General features: G+C 38.9%; 1 protein-coding gene across 2 annotated transcripts in view; it reads left to right on the top strand.

The window, feature by feature from the left end:
- The first annotated feature begins 11,075 nt into the window (after positions 1-11,075).
- mamdc2a (MAM domain containing 2a) overlaps positions 11,076-17,990 on the top strand; it is a 61,031-nt gene continuing 54,116 nt past the window's right edge. The window contains exons 1-2 of one of the 2 annotated variants that reach the window (XR_015490274.1): positions 11,076-11,400; positions 11,621-11,740. Coding sequence is in view for 1 of the 2 variants with exons in the window: in NM_001130397.1 (NP_001123869.1) it covers positions 11,370-11,400; positions 11,621-11,740 (151 nt within the window). In the remaining variant the exon portion in view is untranslated. The remainder of the gene's footprint in view (positions 11,401-11,620; positions 11,741-17,990) is intronic. The other variant, NM_001130397.1, reaches the window with a different exon arrangement.

The raw sequence follows: 17,990 nt of genomic DNA, 5'->3' as shown, positions 1-17,990 counted from the left end.
TTGTCTGCCTGTTCCACTGTGTCTTGTTCTGTGTTTCAGGAGGAGCAGGTGGATCTGTCAAACGTGCCTCGTGAGTACCACGACCTGAAGAGCGTGTTCAGTAAGTCCCGGGCTGCTTCTCTACCTCCTCATCGTCCCTATGACTGTGCTATAGACTTATTGCCAGGTACGTCTCCGCCTAAAGGCAAGTTGTATTCGCTGTCTGTTCCAGAGAGGGAGGCCATGGAGAAATATATTTCTGATTCTCTAGCAGCCAAGATCATCCGCCCGTCTTCTTCACCGGCGGGGGCGGGATTTTTTTTTGTGAAAAAGAAGGATGGTTCCCTTCGTCCGTGCATAGACTATCGAGGGCTGAACAGCATCACGGTTAAGAATACTTACCCTTTGCCACTGATGTCTTCAGCCTTCGAGCGCCTGCAGGGGGCGAACTTTTTCACAAAATTAGATCTTCGCAATGCTTATCATTTGGTTCGCATAAGACCCGGGGATGAGTGGAAAACCGCGTTTAACACCCCTAGAGGGCATTTTGAGTACTGCGTTCTGCCCTTCGGCCTTTCCAACGCTCCAGCTGTTTTCCAGGCACTCGTCAATGACGTGTTGAGAGACATGATAGATCAGTTTATTTATGTCTACCTGGATGACATTCTGATTTTTTCTCACTCTCTCGAGGAACATATTCAACATGTCAGGCGAGTGTTGCAGAGGTTACTAGAGAATGGGCTTTATGTCAAGGCGGAGAAATGCGTTTTTCATGCACAGTCGGTTCAGTTCTTGGGACATATCGTGTCAGTCGAGGGGATGCGTATGGATCCAGAGAAGATTCAGGCTGTGGTAGATTGGCCAACCCCAGATTCCCGTAAGGCCCTGCAGAGGTTTCTGGGTTTTGCCAATTTTTACCGGCGTTTTATTCGCAATTTCAGCCAGCTCGCCGTGCCTCTGACTTCCTTGACCTCCTCCAAGACGCCGTTCAGGTGGACCAGCGCAGCCGAAGCTGCCTTTTCCAAACTAAAAAGCTGCTTCGTTTCAGCTCCGATACTCATTGCCCCTGATCCTTCCCGGCAGTTTGTGGTGGAGGTCGATGCGTCGGAGGTGGGGGTCGGCGCCATTCTGTCCCAGCGCTCCGCCTCGGATGGCAAGGTCCATCCTTGCGCGTATTTTTCTCATCGATTATCTCTTGCTGAAAGAAACTACGACATTGGTAATCGAGAGTTGTTGGCCGTCAAGCTTGCTTTGGAGGAGTGGCGTCACTGGTTAGAAGGCTCGGGGGTGCCTTTTATCGTCTGGACCGATCATAAAAATCTTGAATATATTAGATCCGCTAAAAGATTGAACTCCAGGCAGGCTCGGTGGGCATTATTTTTCGGACGGTTTAATTTTACCATCTCGTATAGACCAGGTTCCAAGAACATCAAACCTGATGCGTTGTCACGTCTTTTCGATCCTTCGGATCACAAGTCATCTCCTGATCCTGTGCTCCCTCAGAACATCATCGTAGCGAACATTTCCTGGGAGATTGAGTCGAGGGTCCGTGCAGCCCTGGATGGGGTAACGCCCCCGATCGGATGCCCACCGAGTTGTTTGTTCGTGCCAGAGGGATTACGGTCCGACGTTGTCCGGTGGGGTCATTCCTCCAAGGTAGCTTGTCATTCAGGGGTGAGTCGCACATTATTTGTTATCAAACAACGATTTTGGTGGCCAGCTATGGCTCGTGATGTGCGCGATTTTGTTTTGGCTTGCTCTGTCTGTGCAGTTTCCAAGTCTTCCAATCGTCCCCCTGCTGGACTCCTCCAACCGCTGTCAGTGCCTTCGAGACCCTGGTCACACATCTCGCTAGATTTTGTTACGGGTCTTCCATCCTCTAACGGTAATACGGTAGTTTTAACCGTGGTGGACAGGTTCTCGAAGGCTGCTCATTTTATTTCTCTGCCCAAATTACCATCAGCCAGAGAGACAGCCGTTGCTGTCATTGACCATGTTTTTCGCATACATGGCCTCCCGAGGGATGTGGTCTCTGACAGGGGCCCACAGTTCGTCTCTAAATTCTGGAGAGAATTCTGTCGTTTATTGGGGGCCACTGTTAGTCTTTCTTCTGGTTTTCATCCCCAGAGTAACGGCCAGACTGAGAGAGCCAATCAAGATCTTGAGCGTACATTGCGATGTTTGGTCTCGCAGAATCCTTCCTCCTGGAGCCAACAACTTTCGTGGGTGGAGTACGCACATAATTCGTTACCAGTGTCTGCCACGGGCCTTTCTCCGTTTCAGTGTAGTCTAGGTTACCAGCCACCAGTTTTTCCCAGTCTGGAATCCGAAGTTGCGGTTCCCTCCGCTCACGCCTTTGTCCAGAGGTGCCGCCGCACTTGGAATAGGGCCAGACAGACCCTCCTCCAAGTGGGGAAGCGCACCAAGGCTAAAGCTGATCGCCACCGGTCTAAGCCTCCCGTTTACGTTGTCGGTCAAAAAGTGTGGCTTTCTACTAAGAACATTCCGCTCCGCACCGTCTGTAATAAGTTAGCTCCTAAATTTATCGGCCCTTTTATTGTCACTAGAATCATTAGTCCTGTGGCAATCCGCCTCAAATTACCTCCAGCGTACAGGAGAATTCATCCCGTGTTCCATGTATCCAAAGTAAAGCCCGTTTTTCATACGGCAATTAATCCGCACACCCCAGTTCCCCCCCCGCCGCGTCTCGTAGATGGGGAGACTGCCTATTCGGTTAAGCGCATTCTGGACTCTAGACGGAGGGGACGAGGATTTCAGTACTTGGTGGACTGGGAAGGTTACGGTCCGGAGGAGAGAAGTTGGGTTCCGGCCGGGGACATACTGGACCACTCTCTTATCGAGGATTACAATCGCCAGGTAGGCTCGTCTGGGGACGCCAGGAGGCGTCCCTAGGGGAGAGGGTAATGTCACGGTTGTGGATCCATCTGCTCCTTATTTGAAGTGTCTGCGTTGTGTGACAGTTCAGTATCATGATGCGTGTTTAAGTATGTGTGCTTTTTCTCTCTGTGTTTGTGTGGGTGTCGCGTGGCTGTTTGTTTTCATGTCATCAGCTGAGCGGTCACATGATCTTTTGTTACCGGAACTGTTGCGTAGCGCGCTCGGCTGATAATCAGCGCGCTACAGGTGTAGCGCATTTTATGTGCCTATAAATGATCAGCGTTCCTGTCTCACTTTGTCAGTTCGTTGTTTGTTCACGGTGTTTTGTGTTTTTGTCAGGCTCCTCCCGTTGAGATCGCTGGTGGTGAGTGGTTTGGTTGATTCCTTGTTGCTGTCTCTGATGAGCCCTCTTCCTACTACGCTGAGTGTTTGATCTGCTCTGTTGATGAGTTCATCGGAGACATTGCTGTTTCTCTACGACGAATGTTTGATCTACTCTGTTGATGAGTTTATGAACATTTATCCGGCGTTGCCGAGACGGACCATCTCTTTAATTACTACTACAGTTTCCTCACTTCCAACCACTCACCATTTTCCCTGTTTTGCTTAAGTCAAGCAATAAAGACTTTTTTACTTGCATTTGGGTTCCACGTCTTGTTGTTTACTGTCACAATGCCCTTCCAGCTGCAACCCATCTCTGGAAAACTTGAGTGTTAATATTATTCTTATTATTATTATTTGGTATAAAATGTACTCACATGCACTCTTATGTAAAATTTCAATCCTTTTGAAAAGGTGCTGCACCAAAATATTTTGTACCGTACAAGTCAAAGCCACCAGAAACTGCACCGTAAGCTACAACTTTTGGACAGTTCTTCTATCTTATTTTTATATGACTAAACAAAGCAGCTCGGTTTACAAAAATTGAAGGCATACAGCCATATAATTAGAGCCTTCAACTCTCTGGAATCTGTCAGTTTAGATTTTTTTAAGAAGATATAAAGTTTAATTTGACAGCAGTAACCATGAGACATAAGACAATGGCATAATGGGATCTTTAATGTAAAATGGCTTGTGAAGGACTTCTTTAGGTCAAATAGCTTGTGCCAAAGCTCTAAGTCAAGGGGAACACATTAAAACATCAAACTGTTCTGTGAGAGTCCAGTTGATGGTAATGAAAAGACCAAATAATGGTTGTTTACTCTTACTTTGACAATAATTTGAAACGTCTTGAGACCAGTTTACACCTGGTATTAACATGCTTTTCCAGTGGTCAGATCAGATTCAGTACTGAATCTTTTAAGACATCTGTCTTTTTAATTTCATCTAGATCTTTTGCTTTAATTTTATATTCTTAGGACAAAAAAAGAGATTGGTGACCCCTGATCTAGTCAGTGATGATGTCCTTCAGCTGTGTGTGTGTGTGTGTAATCAAAGTTCATGAACTTCAGGTGTGAGGTGCTGTTAGTTGTGGTACATGTAGTACGGGAAAGTGGCTGATATGAGAAATAGAGTGCCCTCAGAATGTCTGGGGGGCACTCTAAAAAATTACCATGACAAAATTGTTTTAAACACTACCAAAGTACTAAGAAAAAAAGTTCAGCTTGTAACTATAACGGAAACATTTTGGCCCTAAATATAACCTTTTTCATACGGTTTAATAAAGATGTCCTTCCAGCAGGAACCCAGTACCATGCTGGGAAACACCCATACACTCTCTCATTTACACACACACATGCACTTATACCCTACGGCCACTTTCAATTCACCTATAAAACAGAGGGAGAATATGAAATGCTAACTGGCTCATACTCAAAAAATAACATTTGCTGTTTGTTCACAATACTTATTATAATTGAGCTAAACCAACACAATTTTTGTGTTGGGGGTAGACAACAATAACATCATTTCCATTTTTATGTGAATTAACTCTTACCAGCAACATTCATTAATTCATTCATTTTCTTTTCGGCTTAGTCTCTTTATTATACAGGAGTTGCCACAGCAGAATGAACAGCCAACTAATCTAGTTTTAGGCAGCGGATGTCCTTCTAGCCACAACCCAACACTGGGAAACACCCATACACTCTTGTATGCACACACATACACTACAGCCAATTTAGTTTATTCAATTCATATATATATATATATATATATATATATATATATATATATATATATATATATATATATATATATATATATATATATATATGATATAACTCATGTCTTTGGACCGTGGTGAATACCGGAGCACCCGGAGGAAACCCACATAAACAAGGGGAGAACATGCAAACTCCACACAGAAATGCCAACTAACCCAGCCAGGACTTCAACCAGCGACCTTCTTGCTTTGAGGTTATTGTGCTACCCACTGCGCCACTGTGATGCCCAGCCAGCAACATATACAGCATATTAATGTATTCTGTGAGTACAATTGTCTCAGTGACCTTAGCGCCTTCTTTGTTTTTTGTGCCATGTCTTTACTAGGGGGCTACATGGTGGTTTGGTGGTTAGCATGGTCACCTCACCACAAGAAGGTTGCTGGTTCGAGTTCCGGCTGGGTCAGTTGTAATTTCTTTGTAGAGTTTGCATGTTCTCCCAGTGTTGGCGTTGGTTTCCTTCCTCTGATTTCCCCCACAAGTCCAAAGACATGCAGTATAAGTGAACTAAATAAACTAAATTGGTCGTAGTGTATGTGAATGAGTGTGTGTGGGAGTTTCCCAGTATAGGTTGCGGCTGGAAGGGCATCTGCTGTGTAAAATTTCGCTGTGGAGACCCCTGATGAATAAAGGGACTAAGCTGAAGGAAATTGAATGAATGAATGAATGTTTGTACCAGATGACTTTATTCCTTACAAAATGAGCAACAGTCAAGGTATTAAAACCAGGCATCCAGCATCCGTCAACATCTGTCTCACACCTCTGAGTGTTTGGAGAATATGTGTCTAATGATGTTATGGTGGTTTTGGAACAAGGAAGTTGCTAAGGTTTGTGAGCTCAACAGCCACATGCATCAAATACCCAGTAATTCAGCTCAGTTTAATACTTTGGCAACAAGAAATGACTAGGCATCAAGCCTCCAGCATTTGTGCCTCTGGTACTGAGAAACTTTCCATGTGGATCAAACAGGAAGCCACATGATGACCATTAGCATTGTATGTAAGCTAACATACAGGCATTGGTGTATCCCAGATTTTTCCTTAATGTGTTTTTTAATTTATTATTTAATGTGTAATGTGAGGTCCATCTTCATATAAGCAGCCCATACAGTAAAATCAGGAAAACTGGAGAAGAAATCTGACTTGATGCATGTTTGTTTACAGTGAGCTTGGAATGAATGTTAATTGTAGGGTCCAATATAGTGCACTGACTGTCCTGAGCACATGCCTTTCTTTAGTGCTGTAGATCTGCCAGTGGAAAGCACAATAAACATGAAGACTGTTTTATCATAATTTGACTTATTAATAGAAAAGATGACAGTTGGTGTTGTTTTTATATTTGCAATTTGTTAACAACATAATGCACTATAAGCCAAATCTGTCTGTGTCTACATTCTGCATATTCATTCAATAATACTACAGTAATATTGCTTTTATTTATTTTTTGCAGAAATTTCATATCCTGTTTATTGTTATTTGGTGGAACAGGGATCTTCTGGTTTTTATGGTTGGTGGAGAATTCATCCTCCACCAATCCCATCATTCCTATTCTCCAGGCTGTGTGTGTGGAAAAGTGCAGTCCTCCAAGCTAAACACATGGTTAGTGAAAAACCCGGGATCTTCACACAGAACTGCCTGAAAGAGGGTTTCCTGAATGAGGGGAAATTTACAGAACACGCTCCAAACTCATTCGCTGCGTGGCAAAGATGATGGGGGGGAGAGAGAGAGAGAGAGAGAGAGAGAGAGAGAGAGAGAGAGAGAGAGAGAGAGAGAGAGAAAGAGAGTGAGAGAGAGATAGAGATAGAGATAGAGAGAGGGGGGAGGTGGATGGAGAACGAGACATTATTCATAAGCTGATAGTAGTCTAAAATAAACCATTTTCCATTGCCTCTGTGTGCTGTGTGTATAAATGCATTCAGTGTCCACAGGGTCCTGTGGTGACTGTTAGGGTACTTACTGGCTGAGAATATCAGAATGACTACTGATTTATTGTAGTTGAACAGCAGTTAGGTTATTAATATTAGTTCAATTTTGGAGCAAACTTGCTATCTGTTAGACTGTAACCACTTTCTCTAAAGATTGAAATATTATAGACTTTATTAATATTATTAAGTAGTTCACAGAATTAACAGTTTACACAATAAAAAAAATGTGTAACCTTTGCCTCAGCCCCACAATTTTTTTTAGACCTAGCTTTATTTTTTTTTAGTTTTAGCCATTAAACTTTAAATTATTACATTTCAGTCATTTAATTGCCCTGTACACCCATCTATCCACCACTTCTTTCTTTCATCCATTCATCCATCCATCCATCCATCCATCCATCCATCCATCCATCCATCCATCCATCAATCCACCCGTCCATCTATCAATTTTGGAACAAAGGGATCTAATATATGAAATACATATGCTTAAGTAACTGCTCTGCAAACAACAACAACAAAAATAAATAAAATAAATCTACTCTACGCAATCAATAAATTTTTCTAAAATACAAACCAATATGTGTTATCTGGAAGCACTGTATTCGAAACATCTAGTAAATATTGCATGTACAGTAGGTACTCAGGTAAATCAGGTAATCAGATCCAAAACTTAAACTAATAGCTTCTTAATTTATTTTTTTGTTCCAATTTGTTTTAAAGACACTCGTTGTTTTTAGCAACATAACTGGCCACTTTATTCGGTACACCTTAGTACATAAATTTTGCCCTCAGAACTGCTTTAATCCTTCATGGCTTAGATTAAACAAGATACTAGATTTATTCCTCTGAGATTTTGGTCCATATTGACATGATAGCATCAAACAGTTCATGCAGATTTGTTGGCTGCACATCCATGATGCGAATCTTTCATTCCACCACAACCCAAAGGTGCTCTATGGGATTGACATCTGTTAACTGTGGAGGCAATTTGAGTACAGTGAACTCATTGTCATGTTCAAGAAACCAATCTGAAATGATTTATGCTTTTATGACATGGTACGTTATCCTGCTGGAAGTAGCCATCAGAAGATTGGTAAATTGTGGTCATAAAGGGTTGGACAAGGTCAGCAACAATACTCAGGTAAGAAAATATCCCCCACACATTAGAACAACACCAGCAGCCTGAACCATTGATACAAGCTAGGATGGATCCATGGTTTCATGTTGTTGATGCCAAATTCTGACCCTTCCATCCGAATGTTGCAGCAGAAATTGAGACTCATTAGGCCAGGCAACGTTTTTACAGTCTTCTATTATCCAATTTTGGTTAGCCTGTACTAATTGCAGCCTAAGTTTCCTGGTTTTAGCTGACAGCAGTGGGACCCATGGGCTCTTTTGCTGTTGTAGCCCATCTGCCTCAAGGTTGGACATGTTGTACATGGACCTCAGTTGCAGTAAGTGGTTTTTTGAGTTACTGTTACTGTTCTATTAGCTCAAACCAGTCTGGCCATTCTCTTCTGACCTCTGGCATTAACAAGGCATTTGTGCCCACAGAACCTCCGCTCACTGGATATTTTCTCTTTTTCAGAACATTCTCATCAAACCCTAGAGATGGTTGTGCGTTAAAAAAACAATGGATCAGCAGTTTCTGAAATACTCAGACCAACCTGTCTGGCATCAACAACCATGCCACGATCAAAGTCACTTGAATCACCTTTCTACCCTATTCTGATGGTCGGTTTGAACTACAGCAGATCTTATTGACCATGTCTACATGCCTAAATGCATTGAGTTGCTGCCATGTGATTGGCTGATTAGTAATTTGTGTTAAAGAGCAGTTGGACAGGTGTACCTAATTAAGTGGCTAGTGAGTGTATGAGTTACAGTATAACCCATAATTGAAATGAGAATTACTGGTCACACTTTATTTTGATAGTCCGTTTGTTGAATTTAACTTACATTGAATCTACATGCCAACTAATTCTCATTAGATTATAAATAGACTGTTAGGGCTGGTTTTAGGGGTAGGTTTAATGTAAGTTGGCATGTACTTGCAAAGTTTCTTATAGTCAGTTAATTGTCTGTTGAATGTCTGTATCAACAGATATTAAGCAGAGATTCTAATACTCAAATGGACCATCAAAATAAAGTGTTATTGAATTGTTGCACTGCGGATCTTGTGTTTGAAAAAAAAAAACAATCACTTTAAAGCATCAGCCTCATGAACAACAATGCCTGCAGCTGGGGTCTTTTGTAAACCATTTCACTTTTATTAGGCAGATTAAAGAGAAGATGGTGTTCCTAAAGTTCCTCTGTGTATAGCAAAGATTTTTTAAACAAAATTACTTTGTTGCTTTTATGTCCACCAGACTACCTTATGAACCACTATCTCCTGTCCTGGTACTGTCTGACCTTGACAGTTTGGTACTGTTTATTTCAATAAAAGACAAAAGTCTATTTCTGTTCTATGAGCTCATGCAAATTTACTTCAAGAAAAACAAGAAGGAAAATGACGTCCTCCACAATTGAATTTAGAAATAATCCCGAAGTTGCTGACATTAGTTTAATATGATTTGATATTAATAATATATCATACAATTTTAAATATTTTATACTTAATTAAGACTCGCAAGTTATTTACTATTTAAGATATAAGAACAAATATTTTTTAGTTTGAATAAAATTTGGTTTTTGAAATAGCTGATACATTGCAAATAAAGTCACAATAAAACAGAATTTGCAGTTGATGGTTGTTTTCACAGTAAAAAAAAGTTGCTGGGCTTGATCTGCATTCTGTCCTTATGTCAAACATGATCTGGTCATCATCCTACACTGTAAAAATGTTGACCTATTATGCCCCTTTTTACAAGATTTACAATAAGTCTCTGATGTCCCTAGATTGTTTATGGAAAGTTTCAGCTCAAAATACCACACAAATGAAATTTTATAATAACACTGAAACTGTCCCTTTGAAACTTAAGACTTTAATCCCAATTGTGCTGCTTTGGTGACTGTCACTTTAAATTTAAATGCGATTGTGCTCTTTTCAAAAGAACACAGAGCTACAAATGTGTGCCAGCATAGTGGCAGATTCAAAAATAAGACTAACATTCTATGCTAATGAGGAAGAGATCATCATGTCAAATGCAGTACTTTTGTTAAACATTGAGTCAACTAAAAACTGTGCAGCAAGTTGCCTTACAATTGTAAAAGAAGGCACCTGTTCAGTAAAAAATGATATACTGTAGGTTATGACATATTAAATTGTTTTTTTTTTATTAAAATATTTGCTTTCTTCTTTAAAATTTGTGTTGTGTTATCTACAGTATGTGGTGTGGGATTGTAGATGGAGGTTTTCTGACCTCAAATTCCCATAGCTGCTGCTGTTTGGCCACTTGAACCATCCTCCTAACTCTGCATGTAGACAAGCTGGACATACATTACGTAATTTTTGCAGACTTACAATTTTAACACTTCTTGTTGATTATAATTTCTTAAATAATGCACTGATAGTGGAAACATATATATATATTTTTTTTAGCATTTTTACTCTTACAAATACCTTTTCTTGTCTCTAGACAGCCATACTAAAAAGACAAATATGAGACTTTTAAAAATATGCATATTAATATAGCCTAGGGAGGGCGAAGCAGTGGCGCAGTATGTAGTGTTGTTGCCTCACAGCAAGAAGGTCGCTGGGACACTGGTTCAAGCATCGGCTCTGTTGGCGTTTCTGTGAAGAGTTTGCATGTTCTCCCTGCGTTCATGTGGGTTTCCTTCAGGTGCTGCAGTTTCCCCACAGCCCAATGACATATGGTACAGGTGAATTGGGTATGCTGAATTTTCCGTAGTGTATGAGTGTGTGTGTGGATGTTTCCCAGGGATGGGTTGCGGCTGGAAGGGCATCTGCTGTGTAAAAACTTGCTGGATAAGTTGGCGGTTCATTCCACTTTGGTGACCCCGGATTAATGAAGGGACTAAGCCGACAAGAAAATGAATGAATAAATATAGTTTAGGGATGGTAATAAATGAAAAAAGAAAAGGTTTTTGTTGCTTTGCTGGCAATTTTTTCAATGACAGTCGATGTTTTGTTTGTATTTTGGCCACTGAAGGTGATTCACTCTAATCAAATCTAATTAAATCTTCTGTCTGCGATGAGCAAGAAGTATGTCATATCTGTCAGACGTTTACATAGCGGTAAACTCCTTACCTAAATAAGATCCATCACCGCTGCCTGTTCTGAAATAGAAACCTCAAGAACCACTCCCTCCTCCTACTGTCTGCCAGACTCAGCATGGAGAGTGAGTTCAGCGGTGTGTGTTCAGTGCGCTGTGCGTCTGCTGCCGTACGCAATCTGCGTTAGCGGAGCGCCGCTCTTCCACTCCAGCATCCCTGCAACTTTTGCCATGAGTTTTCTTCACCCCTTAACGTTTCTGGGTAGGTCATCACTTGATGTAATTGTCTGATTGCATTAATGAAGTTGTTTGCTTGCATGTTTCTGAGCATTTGTGTAAGTTTAATTCCTTCTTCTTCCAAACTGTGCAATTTTTTCGTTGCTGCACATTTGCATCTGCTAACATATTCACTATGAATGCAATGTATGTCTATTTAAAGCTTTATAGTTTGGCTTTATTGATGTGAGGTTCTGTGTCTTCAGCTGTGGCTCTTGTAGCGCGGTCTCAGACGCAGCTTTTGCGGGGCTCCTGCACATTCGAGGCGGACAGCTGCGGCTACACGTCTGATCCTGCTTATGCTGCCTGGACCATCAACGATGAAGGTATGAGAAACTCTCTTATTATTTGGATCCAGACACTTTTATTAGTAGGCTACTAGTTTCGTTGACATTTATGCCACAAAACTGTCAAACTGAACAAATGTGCTTGAATGGTTCCAAAATAATTCACTGCAGGCATCATACGTGCGTCAGACAGTAGGTGGCGCTATCAACTGTGTAGCCTACATTTGCGATTTAGTTAAAGTTGTATTATGGGCTAGAATCCGATTCCCTCTTCGGAATACTTGAAATTTAACCCCCAAAATATAGGCTACTTATGCTCATGTCAAAGCAGTTTCGTCAATCGAATTGTTTAGTCAGTTGACACGGAGGCGTGGTAGGTAGTGCTGTTGTCTCACAGCAAGAAGGTCACTTTTTCAAGCCTTAGCTGGGTCATTTGGCGTTTCTGTGTGGAGTTTGAATGTTCTCCCTGCGTTTGCGTGGGTTTTTTCCAGGTGCTCCGGTTTCCCCCCACAGTCCAAAGACATGTAAGTGAATTGGGTAGGCTAAATTGTCCGTAGTGGATGAGTGTGAATGAGTGTGTATGGATTTCCCAAAGATGGGTTGCAGCTGGAAGGGCATCCAGTGCGTAAAACATATGCTCAATAAGTTGGTGGTTCATTCTGCTGTGGTGACCTTAGATTAATAAAGGGACTAAACTGAAAAGAAAATGAATGATTGAATGAATGAATGAATTGTTTGGTCTTAAATCTATCTAACAAATCTACCTTTTACCAAAACTAAATTGAAGTTGTAAAATAAACCCCAAACAAAATAAATCAATCAATCTATATTACAAATAAAAGTGATGTCTTCACATAAACAAAGATTTTACATGTGCTTTTTCCTTTTTTGTTTGTTCACATCTTTTTCTGTTGGGAGCTAGATCTCTGCCCATTCACTGCAGGCTTGCTTTAGCACTCATTAATAAACAGTTTAATCTGTTTCGTTTAATCAATGAATGTATTAATTTTTTTTATTTAAATAGAGATAAAATAAGTTTATTTCTGCTTTGAAATGGATTCTTACTATTTAAACTGAATCCATCTGCTTTGATCTATAGCACAATCAGCAAAGCAGCAGAGTCTGTTTTTTATATAAAGAAAACATGACTGAAAACAATATATGTTATGAAAACCAAGAGTATAATTGACAAAAATACTTTCTCGTAAAATATGTTTTTGGGATGCTCATTTTGGTTAATTTTGCCAACTGATAACCCCCGCTTGTTACCTGAATATGGTTAACTGGTCAGATTAATATTAAATCATAATTTAATTAGAAAAAAATTAATTGATGTGGGAGAGGCAGTGGCGCAGTAGGTAGTGCTGTCTCCTCACAGCAAAGAGGTCGCTGGGTCGCTGGTTTGAACCTCGGCCCAGTTGGTTTTTCTGGGCTCTATTTTGAGTCCATGCGCAGAGTGCAAAATGCAGGGTGCAAACACACTCAGGGGGTGTCAGAACGCATTTTTGCTAATTTACGGATGGGGAAACCTGCTTTGCGCCAAGGCGCATGGGCTACAAGGGTTGCGTTTATTTTCTTAATGAGTTAAAGGTGTGTTTTGAGAATAAACCAATTAGAGTCTCATCTCCCATTCCCTTTATGACCCAGCTGCATCGGGCCAAGAGCGCATTCGCTATTTACAGGATGCAAAGTAAGTTTAAGTGGAAAAAATGAGTATTTCACAAGCAAACAGTTAACAGTTAACAGTTTTTTAATAGAAAACTGTTAAACAGAGCATCTACTGCATGAGAATGAGAGATAATGGAACTACTTTCACATTCGCTCTTGGATAGGGAAACCTTTATGCACAGATATCAATTAGCCTATAAATAATTAATTTCATTTGTTAAGCGCAAAGATTTGTTTCAAAACTATTTCTAAATTCAGTCCTAATTTCTAGCAAACAAATAAATGAACAATAATTACCAAGTGTGGTCAAAATACTGAGTTATTTCCAAATACACCTGCCATGCCCCATATGGTCTAAAACCTGACAGGTGGGCAAATCTAAGATTGTTTTAATAAAACAAATATACATATACAGTAGATATTATAAATACTACTACTACTAATAATAACATTATACAAAAGAAATTTTTTACGAATGAACTGAAAAAGCCTCCCGAGATGAAAAGACATAAAAGCAGTGATTTTTCATATTTATGTAGGCTAGAAAATAATATGTTTTGTAATATTTTAATCCTTTACATTTATATCCTATATCTATTCTTATTATATCCTATATATATCCTTAATATTAAATTTTTTTTCATATGTAAAGATAGGCCTATTTGCCTATTGCTCTCTTGTGCGTATTAAGCAGTGCGTAAGCGAGGCGCAACTCTGCGCTGGAGTTTAGACCGGGTTTGTTTTGGTCTAATGAAAAATCTATTTTAGTTTGTCAAAATAGCAACGTGCCAGCAGTGCGCCTCAGAACGCCTTCCTTTTTAGACCAGAACACCTATGGGCGTACATATGAGCGCTAATGCATTTGCTATTTAAACAGCGTAGCGCAACGCCTCAAAACGACTCTTGCGCCAAGCTGAAACTACCAAAAGAAGAAACACAGTTTTACAAAGTGACTTTTATTAACATATTAGTAGTTTGAGACAATAATGCAATAATGCAATTCAAAAGCCTAAATAACTACATGAATCATGTTATATGGGAAAACTGTTAATTTACAGACATTTCTTACAGTGTATATAAACAAGCACATTCATCCAATAGTGAAGAGTAATGATGTAGTATTAGGGTCTTTCTAAATGTTTCATTTTTAACTACTACTTGAATGACAGCTTTCTGTTTAGTTGTAATAACTTTGTACTTTGTACAAGGTGAGGGATAACATGTTTTGCATAGTAATATTTTATATGGTGAAATTACAAACATGAAATGCGCAATCTAACCATGAAATAAAATGAATAACAAGAAATTTTATAAACATCAAATAATTGTTCTTCGTTTATCTTCTCAAAATTTGCAGTCTGCATTTTGCTTTATTTGAATAAAATGGGGATAATGGCAATCCTGATAAAAAAAAAAAAAAAAATAAATAAAAAATAAAAAATAAATAAATAAATAAATAAATAAAAAAAATAAAAAATAAATAAATAAATAAATTTTTTAATTTGCCTTGTGAATGATCAAAGGGTCAGGATACAGTGTCCAGTGAAAAGATACAAAAATTTCATGATATCTTTTAGATAAACTTTTATTTACATCTAAATGTGTGACATTTATAAACATCCCATGACTACCAAATCTTTGTTGTCCCAAGACTCTTGTGAAAAAGTACTGTTCTTTGACATTCACCTACAATACTATGAAGAAAAAAAAAAACAATTTAAAAATAATAAGACATTTTCTGTCCTGTTTTGACCTCCCTCTTTAGAATTCCTTCATAATTGGTGTGGTGGATTGGCTTAGAAGTAAACATCCACTGGTGGCAAACAATCTGTAAAAAGAAAGAAATAATATTTGCCACGTAATAAAAACAGTTATTCATACTTGTGTGGTTTAATATTCAAATGCAATAGTCAGCACAGTGTCTGTTGAATTGTAAACTGTTTGTAAACAATTCTGTGGTAAAATCAAGTAAACAAAGTACCAAGACCTTACTGATGCAGTGTGCATCTGATTCTCATTCTAATGTTGGTATCAGATGCAATGCAGAAGCATTTTTCCCAACCCAGGATCATTGCATATGCTACCCAGGTTTACATTTTTGGGGACAGCAAAATACGTGGTACATCTACTTGCAGTATTTGGTTTTGTAAATCCACAAGTGGCCACTGTGTACGCCTTTTGATGATCTCAAATTTCTATTGCGTGTCACCTGCTCTCGTAAATTCAACAGAGGACGCAATTTACACTTGAGAGCTAACCAGGTCAGCTTGCTGTTGACTGACTGACTGCCTGATTGATTTTCTAAAACCAACCAATAGTGTTTTCAAAAACAATCTAGAAAAATTAAAACCATCGTGGCCACATGATTTCACCAGGTTTCTCAATATGCATTCTTCAGCGATCTTACGTCCTCTTGTTTTAATGTAACGTCATCACCAACTATCAAAGCTGTCAAAGCCATTTCCTAAACTAAAGACCGTAAGAACGGAGGATGTGTAAAAGTTTCCAGATGTGTTCTTGATATTGAGGACGCATGGATGCAGACTTGAGCACCGAACTCGCTCTAGAAGTCCCAGTAGTCAATGCGACTGGAGGTGGAAAGTGCAGCATTTTATATCGGTTTATTATTAAAGTTCAGAGAAATCACTTTTTTTTTATCTCAGGAGTTTTCTTAAATGAGATGGTGAAAGTAAACATTGACAAAAAAATCTTTATAAATGCCTAAACACGTGTTTATGCATTTTTCGTGGGGTGTTAAGGCTGTTTATTTGATGAAATTTGTATTGTTTGAAAAGGGGAAAAACAATAAACCGTCAAATGTGCTGTACCTCTGGCCGCATAATTTGCACTCTCCAGAAATGTAGACAGGGGTATGTATCCACAATGGGTTGTGTTGGTTTTTCTTCAAAATAGCTCTGCACATCATCTTCTTTTCTTTGAAGCATCTTTATTATACGATTTCTGTCATTTACTGTACCCAATAAACACTCAGTGATGTTGAAGCAGTGATGTCTTCTTCTACAAAGACCAAGTTTAGCCATAGTATTACATAATATACTGGATAATTTCATAACATGCCACTTTGGCGGACTGGCTACGTTAAAATCTGTTTTACATCTAACAAGAAACTTTAAACTCAAATTTAAATTTTTTTTCAGTTTTTTTTCAGTTTATAAGTCAAAAGATCAACTTTAATTTCTTATTTTTAGTGCACAGTAACACCACATAAACATTTTCAGACCATTAAAAACCAAAAGCAACACAACTTCTAAATCTTGTTTTTGCTTGAGAGGCAACAAAAGAAACGTAGGTCCTTAGGTAGCTCTTACTCACTTAGCATTTTTGTTGATACGATCACAAGTGGACAACTTGGAAAGCATTGCTTATGTGGTGTAGAAAGCAAACCCAAAGTGGTCTGCATAGTTTTGCAGTTATCAGAGCAGAAACAAAATCTACTACTCTGTATTGTTCTATTTTTGTGTTCATAAGTAAACTGCACAGCTTATTTGGCATAGACCCTTGTCTGGGTAATCATCCAGTCGGCCAAAATATATACATACCAGCTCAATACCATGCAGCCTTGCTAATATTATGTGGTTTTGGAAATATTTAACAACATAAGTAGATGCGTTATGAAGTAATGACGCACTGAAATTCATGATTATTTATGCAGAGCCTGTAAGTGTCATCTCACTTTCGTGTTTAGAGCTTAATTGTTGCACATCTGGACACTACTGAGTAAGCCTGCTTTACATGGCAGGACTTCATATGAGTTCTGTACAGTTAATCTTATTCACACAAGACACAACTGCCACACTGTAAAACCAAATAAATTAAGGCAACTCAAACCATTTAAGGTAACCAATTGCAACAAACCATATGAGTTAAAAGCTAATCTAGTACTGTGAACATACTCCATTTAAGTTGAAGTAATGAGGTATTTAATTAACTCATACCTACAACAGAGAGTTCAAAGCTCTTTTCAAATAGAATTAACTTACAGTCAATTTTGAGTTAACTACCCACATGGAAAGAACCTATATGAGAATATATGCGCATATATGAAACCTATATGCAGAATATATGCACATATATGTTAATATATATGCTGTATATATGTGTATATATGCCCCATATAGGCAGAATTGAGGTGCATATATGTGCATATACAGGCCATAGGTATACTGTATTGCTTCTTTATATCCACATATAAGCCCTGTTTGTACATACAAGATGTCTCCTATATAGCTCATATATCTCACTTCTCACCTAGCTCATATTTTCATTTTATTATCAAGGTAAGAACAATAACCAAGAGAAGAAAAAAAAATAGAAAAACTTATGTATGTACAAACACTTGAAATTGGTATCACATGTAGCTGGCATTTATGCTTTGATATAGGTTTTGATATAGGTTTTGAATATATGTGACATATATAAAATTGGACGTTTTCCTTTATTATATGTACATATATGTGCACATATATGTACATATATGTACATATAATATAGGAAAACGGCCAATTTTATAAATGTCACATATATTCTAAACCTTTATCAAAACCAATATTAAAACATATATGTTTATATAGGTTATTTCCGTGTACACTCATTTCATTGG

This window comes from Danio rerio, chromosome 5 (assembly GCF_052040795.2).
Source record: "Danio rerio strain M-AB ecotype USA chromosome 5, GRCz13ab, whole genome shotgun sequence".
Lineage (NCBI taxonomy): Eukaryota > Metazoa > Chordata > Actinopteri > Cypriniformes > Danionidae > Danio > Danio rerio.
Note: the sequence above shows the minus strand (reverse complement) of the source record. Positions and strands in the feature narration are given on the sequence as shown.